This window comes from Stegostoma tigrinum, chromosome 2 (genome assembly GCF_030684315.1).
Source record: "Stegostoma tigrinum isolate sSteTig4 chromosome 2, sSteTig4.hap1, whole genome shotgun sequence".
Classification (NCBI taxonomy): Eukaryota; Metazoa; Chordata; class Chondrichthyes; order Orectolobiformes; family Stegostomatidae; genus Stegostoma; species Stegostoma tigrinum.
The window spans coordinates 77,203,109-77,215,690 of NC_081355.1; the positions used below are offsets into that span (position 1 = coordinate 77,203,109).

A 12,582-nucleotide genomic window follows, 5' to 3' on the forward strand; every position below is an offset into this window, starting at 1 on the left:
TCCTGCATCTTTAATCCTCCATATACTTCAGCTCAATAACCAGCTCAAATAGATTCCCATCCTCTTTGTCAATTTTTTTTCTTGACTTTGCCTTCCATATGTCCATGCTACAGCTGTCCAGGAATTGTACATTCAGTCATACAGTACAGAAATAGATCCTTCAGTACAACGTGTCCATACTAACCAAGTCCCAAAAATTAAACTACTCCCACTTGCCTGCGTTTGGCCCATAGGCCTCTAAACCACTCCTATTCACGTACCTATCCAAATGTCTGTTCTAACTGTACCCGCACGTACTACTTCCTCTGGTCGTTCATTCCACATACAACACACCCTCTGTGTGAAAAAGTTGACCCTAAGGTCCCTTTTAAATCTTTCACCAGAATACTGGTTTCTGTAGCTGGTGAAAATTTCGGTGGTGTGAGCCAGAGTGTGGGTGTTGAGTTAAAGCCAGTTTGGATCACTTTGAAACATCTTTCTCTTGAGAGTTTGTTTTTAAAACTTTTACACAGACAGTTACTGGCTCCAATTCTATCAGAGTCAAACATATTTTGCTGCAGGATCTCTGCTGGAGTCACATCCTGAGCAGAGTCCTGCGGTCTATCAGACAGTCAACTACTATGAAATACTTCAAGAGCCTTGACAGATTCTTGAAATATCCAAAATCTCTGTTCTGTCATTAGGAGTCATTCCTTCTGTTTTCTGGTTGCAAGTTCTAAAATGCCTTCCCTATACCTTCATTGCGTCCTTGAGACACATCCAAATAACTGACGACATTTTGATTACTCTTTGACACTCCTCCTTTGACTCGGTGTTTAGTTATGACTTATATGCCCATGAAGAACTTTAGAATGCTCTTCTGTGTTGAAGGTGCTGTATCAACACAACATGTTGATGCTTAAAGAGCTGTAGCACAGGTTTTCACCAATGGATATTACAATCAATAGTCAGCCATTGCACAACAGTTTGATCTTGTACCTTGACAGATAGTTGTATGGTGTCCATAAGAATTTGCTTTACTTCCTGCAGCCCTCCCACTTTATCCCAACCCAAATCTTTTGGTTTGTGTAGGTTAGCATTTCTTAAAGAAGTAGGTGTAAATCCCTTGAGCGCCTGAAGGAAATCCATTGTTGTCAAACATAGATCTGCAAATGGGAAATCACAAAATGCTTATTTTTGAATTTCAGAAGCTAAGCATTAAATAATGTCTTCCAATTAGCAAATAGGATATGAATTTACAATTGATTAGTGGTACTTATTCCTCTTGGGAGTTGAACAGTCTACTATTACCCTTACATAGGTACTGGAGATGAATTAGCCTTTGTCATGTAGTTACTTGCATGGAAGACAGAGTTCAAATTATAATACTCAGAATGAAATAGGATTTGCTACTTTCTTAAAATAAAAAATATTAACCCTTTCAATTTTCATGATAAATTTATCTCAACAGCATTTATTTCTCTTCTTCAATAATACACTACCATAACGTGCTTTGTCACATTTCTGAAGATCAGTCCATATGTTTAGCTCCATCTCTGTTCTTTCCCTGTAGTCCTGCAACTTTTTTCCCCTTCAAACACTTACCGAATTCTCTTTGTAAATCTCTGCTTTTCTACCATCCTTCTCACCTCCAGTTCTTGCCAATTACTTTAAATCTATAATCTCTAAATTTGTGCACCAGAATTCTATTTACATAATATAATCTAATAAAACAGTTGATTGTTCTGAACTGCATAATCAAGTCACCTTTAACTACTATTAGTCTAATTGAAGAAACTCTGATTCTCTAGTCAGGCCACAACTACAATTCTAGTTTTGGCATTGAGTAAAATGTGGTGCTCAAAAAATTGGGTATAATACTCCACATTTTATTGAGAATGCCAAAACTTAGCATAACTTCTTTGCACTTGCAATCTTCAACAGTAGAATACACAGGAAAGTGGGGACAGCAGTCAAATTGACAGGCTAACCAACCATCAGACATGGAAACCAGTGAGATCAAGTCGCAATCTTGTACCACTTAGGAATATCAGAAGGAAAGGATCATTTTTGGAACAGTATATAAAGGATGGAAGCATGCACAATGGAGCCCACATTCAGCAGTAGGCAGGCCAAAGATTTTTTTGAAGGGTGGGCTGGCATTAGAGCACTCTTGAGCCTTCTGACACATGATGGGTTACCATAAAGGTAAAAACTTTTTGCAAGCCCACACATCTTGTCTCTTTTATGGCTGACCTTTGAGGCCAGGAAAACCCAACCAGCAACAATTATGCTTATATTTTTATAACATTCATTCATCAGATGTAGGGATCAGTGCCGAAGCCAGCATACATTAACTTCAGCTTCTGATCTACATTACAGAATCCATTCAGTTATTAAAAACATGTATATTAATAATTTATTTACTTTGCTCTCAATACTGTTTATAGAGTTAGGCTCTTTTGTAAAAAAAAGGAACGGACAGCCTGCTCGCCTTGACCTGTAATCTTGCTCGGTAACAGAGTACATTACAGTCTCTGGGCTGCTGCACTCACTTTAAAATTACCACACCACTTAACTTATATTGCCTCTCCTCATTCTTGCCACCAAAATGCAGTCATTCACACAGTATGCAGACAATAATTGTATTTTATCTGATTAAAAAAAATAAGTGAAGGTAGAAATATTAGAAAGATAAATAACAATGAGCAACAATACAACAACAGCCTCTGGCGGCAATTGTTTTTTGTAAAAATGTTATAAATATTTAATGTTTTTAAATACATTGACTTAAGACTATAATGTTTGGACAACAAATAAAATGACAAAGATAACAAAACCTGACCCTACTGTAGTTGAATTATATATCAAGTTACACAGTACTTGCAGTTATAGAAAACAATGATTCTAAGTTAAAACTGCGAGAAAGGTATCAGATTAACTTCATACAACATTCTAGTAAGGTACAATTTTTTAAACAGTAATGTAATTTACGCTACTGCCATACCTTGTTCTTTGTTGCTCTTACTAGTCAATAAATGCGAGTGCACAGCTCGTTCCATCAGCATGACAAAATCTCTTGCTACAAAGCCTTCAGTTGCTTTAGCCAGTTTTTGAAGGTCAATGTTTTTTAATGTCTTCAAAGGAATAATGGTTTTATTTTGAATTACGGAGGTTAAGAGTTGCACTCGCTGATCCTGGTAACCAAAGAAATAGAATCATAGAATCCCTACATGGTATGGAAACCAGCTATTTGGTCCAACAAGTCCAACCCTCCGAGAAGCATCCTATCAGACCCACCTCCCCCAACGCTATCCCTGTAACCCTGCAAATCTAATACCCTGCACATCCATGTACACCATGGGCAATCGAACATGGCCAATCCACCTAACCAGCACATCTTTGGACATGCATGCTAACTCCATGCAGACAGTTGCCAGAGGGTGGAATCAAAGCTGGGGTCCTTGGTACTGACAGGCAGCAGTGTTAACCACTGAGCCACTGTGTTGCCTCTGTGATACATATATTTCCATATGTTTATCAATTTCAAACATGAACTTTGTAAACTGCATTTCCACAAAATTCAGTATTTCTTAACCCAAATAAGTAATGTTCAGGAACATAAAGTCACAAACAGTATGAGTATTAATTTATGGTCATACACAAAGACCACCTATTTTAAGGGAAAGCTAAATAACTATTTTGAAAAAAAAATCACAGGTATAATTCCAAAATAAACAAACTATTCCAGGCCACCTCTTCAAACAGATAAATACAAAGTTTGATGCAGCAGTTTTGGTCTCCACTTCTCTCCAAGTAATTGCAGTACCAGTTTAAAAGACATCTTGGGCTCATCTCGGAACAACTCCCTTGATTGTAACAGAACTCAATCGCTTTGAGGGAAAAAGAGAGAGTTTCTATTTCTTCAAAGAACATCATAACTAGAAAATGAATCAGTATTCACAGCATGGAACAGAAATGGAGATAGCAAATATTCCTTCACTTTCCCTTTGTTCTAATCTTCAATTAGTTTTTACACAGATTGGTGCATTTCAAGTGGGCATGTTCAATACGCCCCTATAACAGACAAACTTAAGTGCTTTACAATTTGAGACATCTGAAAGCTCATCTTCAGAGCTCAAAAGAACCTGAAGTATTGAATCTGTTAAATATTAGAACCAGTTTGCCTTAGTATTTTTTAAGCTTGTTAATAATTAAAAACTATTACCAAAATTACACTAAATAAACAGAAACTTTACAACAAAATTTCAGTTCTGTGGTTCAAATAACAATGTAATGTGATTTGATTCAGGGAAATAGATTTACCTGGTTTGGAGGTGAAATACCCTTAATGCATTGAAATATGCGGGATCCTTCCGCACAAATGAGAGACGGATGCAGAGTGTACTCAGAAATGCTGGTGGCTATTAATGCAATAAGACTCCCTTGTGAAATTGCCACAGCAATCAAATACTTCAAAGCTAAAAAAAATTTCACAGGTTTCTTCGTGAGTATGCAATAAATTCAGACATTTTCAAAATCCAATACTAAATATACAAACATAGTATTATACCTTTGTAGTCCAAATTATTAGTAAAATCACTTGGTGCACAAAATTATCCAGAGGATGCAAAGAACACATTTTCTAATCACAATAAGTATTGCCAGTTAAATCCCTACCAGTTTGTTTTTACATTTCCATGGAGTAGTTCAAACATATTTTCATATATTGCCCAATTTGTTTCCCCCTTCATGACTACTAACGTTGCCCAATTTTAAAATATTCTGCAAGTCAAAAACTTGTTCAAGTACTGGTGAAATTGAAAACTCTATTTGTTCAGTCATCTCAGTCCACCAGAAGCATCGATTTACAATATCTGTATCCAACAATAATAGTATTTCCAAATTTGGCTTCAGATAGAAAAGGCAGCAAAGCAGTGATGGGCACACTGCACCAAAAAAGTTTCTAACATTCTATGTCCACATTCACTACTAATTACTCTCATAAATCTAACGGCTCAAAAATAGTGGCAAAAATTTTATAAATTTTTGCATCAAATAAATTAGATACAATTTATTTCAATAAATCATACAGCATAGGAACAGACCCTTTGTGTATGCCAACCAATTTTCCTGAGGTAGTCCCACTTGCCTGCTTTGGGTGCATATCCCTCTAAACCTCATGAATGCATACCATGGTGTTCCAGTTTTACAACAGAATGACCTATTTGATGTTACTGGCCTGGTACCTACAGACCATAAAGTTTCAAATCCAAGTAATTACTTTGAGAAAGCTGTTTGCTAAGAACAGCTTCAGCACTGTGTTCATGTTCTGGAGTAGAGACAGCACCAGTAATGTGATCCAAGTCATCCAACAGAACAACTGAAGGTTGTCTCCATGCTGCCTCTGCAAAAGCATCTTCCCATTTCCTTCGGATATTTTCAGCCCTTTTACCTAGATAGAAAAACAAATTCAAATCTTATAATTACAATTTCAGGCACACACACTTCTCCCTTCAATACATATGCCCAAATCATAACCTTTGATTCAAATCTATTAGCTTATAAAATGTAATATTACTTAAGAAAAATTAACAGCTTCTATACACTACCACTATGTGAGCCCACCCTAATGAAAATAAAGGATCAGAAAAGAAAAAGCATGATTCCAAATGTTTCATACTGATTCATGAAAATAAGTCACTCATGCAAACACAAACAAGATATTTGTGTTATTTTATATACAATATAATATTATATAGGTCCTTTGACAATAACCAAAGATGTTTCAGAGACACATTTAGGCTAAAAACATAGATGACCTTAAGGTACGTTTTTGAAACAAAATATTCCAAATGATGGGCATTACTAATTGAAGGCATAGCTAACAACAGTGGGGTAAAGAAAACAGGATACAGAGGTCAGCATCAGAAGAACATAGTTCTTACAGGACCTCAGGCACTTGTATGTATAGGGGGTGGCAATGTCCTTGAAGGATTTAAACACATGGCTGATTGCAACTGCGGAGTGACTTAGATACAGTGGTCAGCAAATAATTAATGACTGACCAGGATTTAGATTTGGGATAGTAAGTTAACAGACAGTGAAGCATGAAAGCTGGGAAATTGTGGGAAGTACTAGGATAGCCACATCTAGAGATGAAAAAGAGAACTTCAATAGTGGAGATGCAGACAGCCGATGTGAGATTGAAGCAGTTGCTTGTGCGATAGAGAAGACATTGGCTGGAAGTTCAACTCAATCAAATGGGAAAGATGAATCAACAACCATTACATGAAGTTGTTGCAGGAACTGAAGACAATGGATTTGATCTACACGTAACAAAATGGAGAAGGTTGTGTCCTGTCTAAGGCTGAATGTCAGACTGTTTTAATAGCACAGGATGAGGGCTAGTCTGACAGATGAAGGAAGACATGGAGATGTGTATCATCTACAACTGGAACCAGACCCTGTGTCACAAATGATTTTACAAAGAGGTTAAAAATACAGTTAAGAATGAGTAAGGGATCAAAAAGAGAATCTTGGGGAACTCTAGTTGTAACAGAGCAGGGTCAAATCCCCATATAGAGATTTTCCAACTGTGGCTGGTTTGGCAAGAATTGTGAGGTCATAGCACCTTAACTAAGGCAATGAATCACTAACTGAATGAAATAATTGTTAATACAGCAGATGTTTTATTAACCAGCAGCTATGGAACCAGGAACGTATCAGTTGATCAAAAATATTCCAGCTGATCAAGAGGTCCACATAATGACTATCAAAACACACACTAATTAATGGAAATGTAATGCAGGGGGTATACACACTGTTGTGATTTATACTGTAAATAAAGTACACTTAAAAAAGCAACTCTGCCCTAAATGAAACTTCCCAGCAGACAGCCTTCTCACTCGCACCCTCAACTGACTAGCTGGACATTGCGGAGACCACGATAATATTGTAAGCTTCTAGTATTTCTAGTATATAATTTTTGCAGGTTTATCACATGCCAGTTCAAACAAAACTTGCTCTATTTTAAACCTAATTCTTTTCCAACATCTGTTTGGGTGTACATTGTCAGTTTCTCTGAAATTGTTTTATACACTACCTCTCTGATGAGATTCTGGAACAGGTTGAAAGTCGTGGCACTTATGTTTTGAGACAAAGGCTTTTGGAGTTTCCCTGATATCAGCTCAGGGACTTTGGCCAATTGTCATTTCAGACCAATCCTGCTAGCGAGCAGTAAAGGGTTGCTTGAAGCAAGGGGATAGGACCAGTGTGCCAGAGGAGGAGATTGCAACTGAAATGCATAGTTAAGTTGATTTTAATTAATGAAGTACTAAAAATGCATGGCACATTCTAAGAAACTGCAGCTTTTGGAAAACTAAATTTTAGAAAGCTTGTTTTGACAGAATTTACTGCAATAGCTTCTGTTTATTTTACCTTTTTGCATGATCCTCAGGGTAGTGTCCTAGGCCCAACCATCTTCAGCTGCTCCATGAATGACCTTCCCTTCATCACAAGGTCAGAACTGGGGACATTCGCCGATGATTGCACAATGTTCAGCACCATTCGTGACTCCTCAGATACTGAAGCAGTCCATATTCACATGCAACAAGATCTGGACAATATCCAGGCTTGGCCTGATAAGTGGCAAGTGACATTCACACCAGGCTATGACCATCACAATAAGAGATGATCTAACCACCGCCCCATGACATTCTGGGCAGCACGGTGGCTCAGTGGTTAGCACTGCTGCCTCACAGCGCCAGGGACCTGGGTTCAATTCCAGCCTCAGGCTGTGTGGAGTTTACACATTCTCCCAGTGTCTGTGTGGGTTTCCTCCGGGTGCTCCGGTTTCCTCCCACAGTCCAAAGATGTGCAGGTTAGGTGGATTGGCCGTGCTAAATTGCCCATAGTGTTCAGGGGTGTGTGGGTTATAGGGGGATGGATCTGGGTGAGATGCTTCAAGGGGCGGTGTGGACTTGTTGGGCCGAAGGGCCTGTTTCCACACTGTAGGGAATCTAATTCTAATCTAAAAAAATTCAACAGTGTTACCATCACTAAATCCCCTGCTATCAACATCCTGCCGGTTACCATTGACCCAGAAACTCAACTGGACTCACTACATTAACAGCATGGCTATAAGAACAGGCCAGAAGCTGGGAATACAGTGGCAAGTAACTCACCTCCTGACTCCCCAGAGCCTAGCCACCATCTATAAGGTACAAGTCAGCAGTATGATAGAATATTCCCCACTTGTCTTGATGAGTGCAGCCCCATCAACACTCAAGAAGCTTGACACCATCCAGGACAAGGCAGCTCACTTGATTGGCACTGTATCTACAAGCATTCATTCCCTCCACCACTGACGCTCAGTAGCGCCAGCGTGTACTATCTACGAGATGCACTACAGAAATTTATCAAAGATCCTCAGACATGACCATCCAAACCCATGACCACTTACATCTAGAAGGACAAGGGCAGCAGATATATGGGAACACCATCACCTCCAAGTCACTCACCATCCTGACTTGGAAATATATTGTGTTCCTTCACTGTCGCTCAGTCAAAATCCTGGAATTCCCCCCAATAGCATTGTGGATCAACCCACAGCAGCTCACCACCACCTTCTCAAGGGCAACTAGGGATGGGCAAGAAATGCTGGCCAGCCAGCGACACCCACATCCTACAAATGAATAACAAGAAATGTATTGACTATTCTTCCCTGCTTAAGTGTAAAATGAAGCTAATGAAATACATTTGTTAAACGAATAGCAAAAATACAGTCTACTTTTGATCCACTAATCTAAGTGGGTAAAGATTTCAGAAGCGCTGGAGGAGCACAAAGATAATTTGAATATTAAATGCTTTTAGATGCCCAGATATACTTAAAACATAATGCCATATTCATCTTAGAGAAGCACAGAACTATGGGTTATTTGATATACTGTATAAAATGTTTAAAAAGCTAGATCATATTTCTGTTGATGGTTGGGGTAGACCGGGATCATGTTCATACATTCTGACTTCTTTGGAGTCAGAGGGTATGCAAGTAAGTGGAGCTGAGGTCACAAGTAGACCAGCTATGATCTTATTATTTGACAAAGCAGGCTCAAGGGGTTGAATGTCCCACTGCGGTTATTAATTTAGATGTATGTATGATTTCTGATAGGCAACTGATTTTATTAGCCCATCAACCTATGTAGAAAATACCGACAGTCGAACTCCGAGAGAGAACTGGGCCAGTTCTTGCCTGGATGAGAAATTGTCTTGTTCTGACATTTCCCAACAAAAATTAAATGGGTGACGCCATGTCCAGATGTCTAATTAATCTTGATGTTTAAAAGATTTTAAGGCTAAATATTTGGTCCGTTATTTCTCCATTTCAATTGAAAATATTTTGAAGCATATTTTGTATCTTTCTTCTCCGGAATAATGCAAACTTTTAATCTTTAGTTGCTATTGGTATCATGAGTTTTGTGGTGCAGTGGTAGCATTCAGTCCTCTGTGCCAGAAATTCTGGGTTCAATTCACATGCCAGGTCATGTTGGCCAAAAGAGGTGTCATGACATGATCCAATGAGCTGATAATCGCCCAGGTATTCCCATACCACATCTCTATTATTCTCCAAAGGAGGGAGAGACATGTGTGAAGGTATGTAATTACATTGCAATTTGAGTTATTCTTACCTCGCAAGGCTTTACAATCAATAACTTCCACATGTGCTTCGAGTTTATCTGATGCCTCTCTGCAAATGGCTTTTGCTAAAGTAGTTTTCCCACTGCCCTGAAATAAGTTAAATTTCCAAAAACATATGTTTTTATTAAGATGAGATCCAAGATGCTTAATTATTTTTTAACCACAAAAACAGAGAAATTCACTTCAAGTATAAGGTATTCTTTGAAGGCACTTTTTTAAAGACTATTCCGATTCCTCAATCTTTAGCAAGTGAGTTAGCAATTTATGTAGATGACGGACCCAGAGCTGGCAAAGATGAAACGAATGATCTGTTCTAAAATTCCAGCCTGTGATATACAGGTATGCACTGCCAGTGAAAATCAAAAAGAGAAACTGCTACTTTCATTCTACCTGTAACTATCCTGTTTGACTAAATACCTAGGTTAGATTAAAAAGTGTTTTGAACTGTTAAGTCTTAAGAATTCTTCACAAACTCTCCACTGTGCTTTTTGCAAATTGAGCAATGGACTAGCGAGATAGAAAATTCCTTAATGCAGAGTGTAAAGATGTAATGAGAAGACTGGAAGCAGAACTGCAGTGTGAGAAGTCTAATTAGAGAATACAAAATATTACATTCCAACCTTAAATCAGAAATAATTATAGAGTCCCTGAATAAGGCTGACAATTATAGTTGAAATAATCAATTAAGATGAAGCTTAAAGTCTAAAGTACAATTGTTACCTAGATGACTGGCTCCAGTAACTAAAAATTGGGAAGGTATGAGAGTGAGCTTGACCCAAAGACATTGGATATACTTCAATTACTAGCAGCATCCATTTGGGACTTCATTTTTCTTGGGACCAGGAATGCATCCCACAGAATTTTAATATCTCCAGCCACTTACAGAAATCTTTATATGTCATGTCTGAGAACTCTGCTATGTCTTTATTTGCCTGTAAGTTTTCAAAGACAGCACAAGCAAGAATAATAGATCTCTGATTAGGACCAAATTGAAAAGAATCAAAAGAAAGGATTAATCTGGAGGAAAGATGAAGGTAAGGACAGTCAGGTCCAGCTGCACAATTTCATGCCTGGTAGACTTACTTCAATAAATTTACAAGATTTGGAGATACTGATCAAGGAACGAATTGCATTAAGCATGCCAATTACCTATTATTTCAGTCCCTAATTTGAGATTACAAGCAGCATCACAACAATGGGGGAGCACATGAGTTTCTAGCCAAGCGCAATTGGAGCTGGAATAGTGACTGCCCGAAGGGGTTGGATTGTGCCTGTGCCCAAGGAGTGGAGTGCACAACAGAGAGATGTGGGCAGAGTTCTTATGTACAAACTTTGTTTTTTACTTGGTCTTTCATTCTTCTTTCTCTGAAAGAAATCTTTCACCTTTTCTTTATTTTTCTTTCTATATTTAATTTAACACTAATCTATCTGCTTGTCATTCCCTCTGTTTCTTTGTTTATTCTCAAATTTCCTTAAGGAGATATTGACCATTACATTCAACATTCGGAATATCCCAGATACCCAACTCTGATGCACATATTGCTTCATATTTACAGCAATCTAGCATTGTATATAATTTCTTTTGAATACAAAATATGTGACAGTTTATCAATTGGAACTTAAGAATGCTTGAAAAATTTGTTGGCTGGATACCTTTACTCCTGTAAGAAGAACTGCTCCACTTTGGAGACCTTTTGCAACTGAAGCAACTTCCCATGAAAGTGGGTGGCCCAACAGGCTCAGAGAGATGTGCTCAAAAGTTGACACAGCAAGTTCATGAATCCCTCTGCAACACAGTACAATTATAATACAGCTACATAGCTAAATTATGGGAAAAAAAAATCACTTATTGCAAATATCCATATACAGATCAACCCAATAAGCATCTTAATGGATAAGATGACAAAATTTTCTCAGAAGTGTATTCTTTAACTACATTAGAAAAACAATAAAAACCAAGAGAGCAGAGGATGCTGTAAATCAGAAAGAAAAACAGCAGTTGCTGGAAAAGCTCAGCAGGTCTGGCAGCACCCATACAGAAAAATCAGATTTGATATTTCAGGTCCGGTGACTCTTCCTCAAACCAAACCAGGATAAGCCAATGAGTTTTGTTGAAGTGCTAAAGGAAAACACCATGGAAGCTGAAAAACTGCAACTTCATGTACAACCTGATCAGGCAGAAGAAAGTACCAGATCTCTTTCAAAGAATTTACTTGTATGGATAATGTAGCCAGAAGGAATAGGTAAAGAAATTAAGATTTTAAGCGATACCAGTGCAAATCAATCTTTCACGGCAAGAGATGAGGAGATATGTAATTCAGAACAAGTATTAGTAGAAAAGGTTGTAATATATGGAATTCATGCTGAGAAGAGCGGAGTTCCTTTATACAAAAGTGAAGTCGGAGAGTCAGGTGCAAAGTGGTGATTGGAGTGAGAGAAATTCCTAGTTCCGAAATACAGTTTATCCTTGGTAACGATACAGCTGGATCACAGTTAGGAGTGGTGCCTGCTGTGGTTGAAAGTTCTGTGGAAAATCAGGCAACTGAAGTGTTACAGGAAGTATATCTGGGCATTTTCTTGACTGTTTGGTAACAAGGATGCAAAGTCACAAGTGAAAACAGAAGGAGAAATCAAAGTACAAAGGTAAGGAAGTTCAAGTTTAATTATCAGAAACTATGTTTGATCAAATGGGTGAGAGAAAAACACAAGAACAGGAGGAAGACAAAGTGGATATTTTTAGTTCTGAGAAATTAGCTGGATTACAACAGAAAGATGAAAAATTGAAGCAGCTGTATCAAAACACATATACAGAAGAACCTCAATGTATTCCATGTTATTATCTTAAAAATCTTGAAGAGAAAATATGGACCATTGCATATTCAGGCAGATGAGAATTAAGCAGAC

At 38.0% G+C, this 12,582-nt stretch overlaps 1 protein-coding gene across 2 annotated transcripts in view; it reads right to left on the reverse strand.

Moving 5' to 3' along the window:
• pex1 (peroxisomal biogenesis factor 1) overlaps positions 1 to 12,582 on the reverse strand; it is a 93,502-nt gene that overhangs the window by 40,413 nt on the left and 40,507 nt on the right. For both annotated transcript variants that reach the window (XR_007250052.2, XM_048557193.2), the window contains exons 10-15: positions 11,332 to 11,464; positions 9,669 to 9,765; positions 5,264 to 5,434; positions 4,306 to 4,460; positions 2,987 to 3,176; positions 979 to 1,145 (exon numbers count right to left, since the gene is read on the reverse strand). Coding sequence is in view for 1 of the 2 variants with exons in the window: in XM_048557193.2 (XP_048413150.2) it covers positions 979 to 1,145; positions 2,987 to 3,176; positions 4,306 to 4,460; positions 5,264 to 5,434; positions 9,669 to 9,765; positions 11,332 to 11,464 (913 nt within the window). In the remaining variant the exon portion in view is untranslated. The remainder of the gene's footprint in view (positions 1 to 978; positions 1,146 to 2,986; positions 3,177 to 4,305; positions 4,461 to 5,263; positions 5,435 to 9,668; positions 9,766 to 11,331; positions 11,465 to 12,582) is intronic.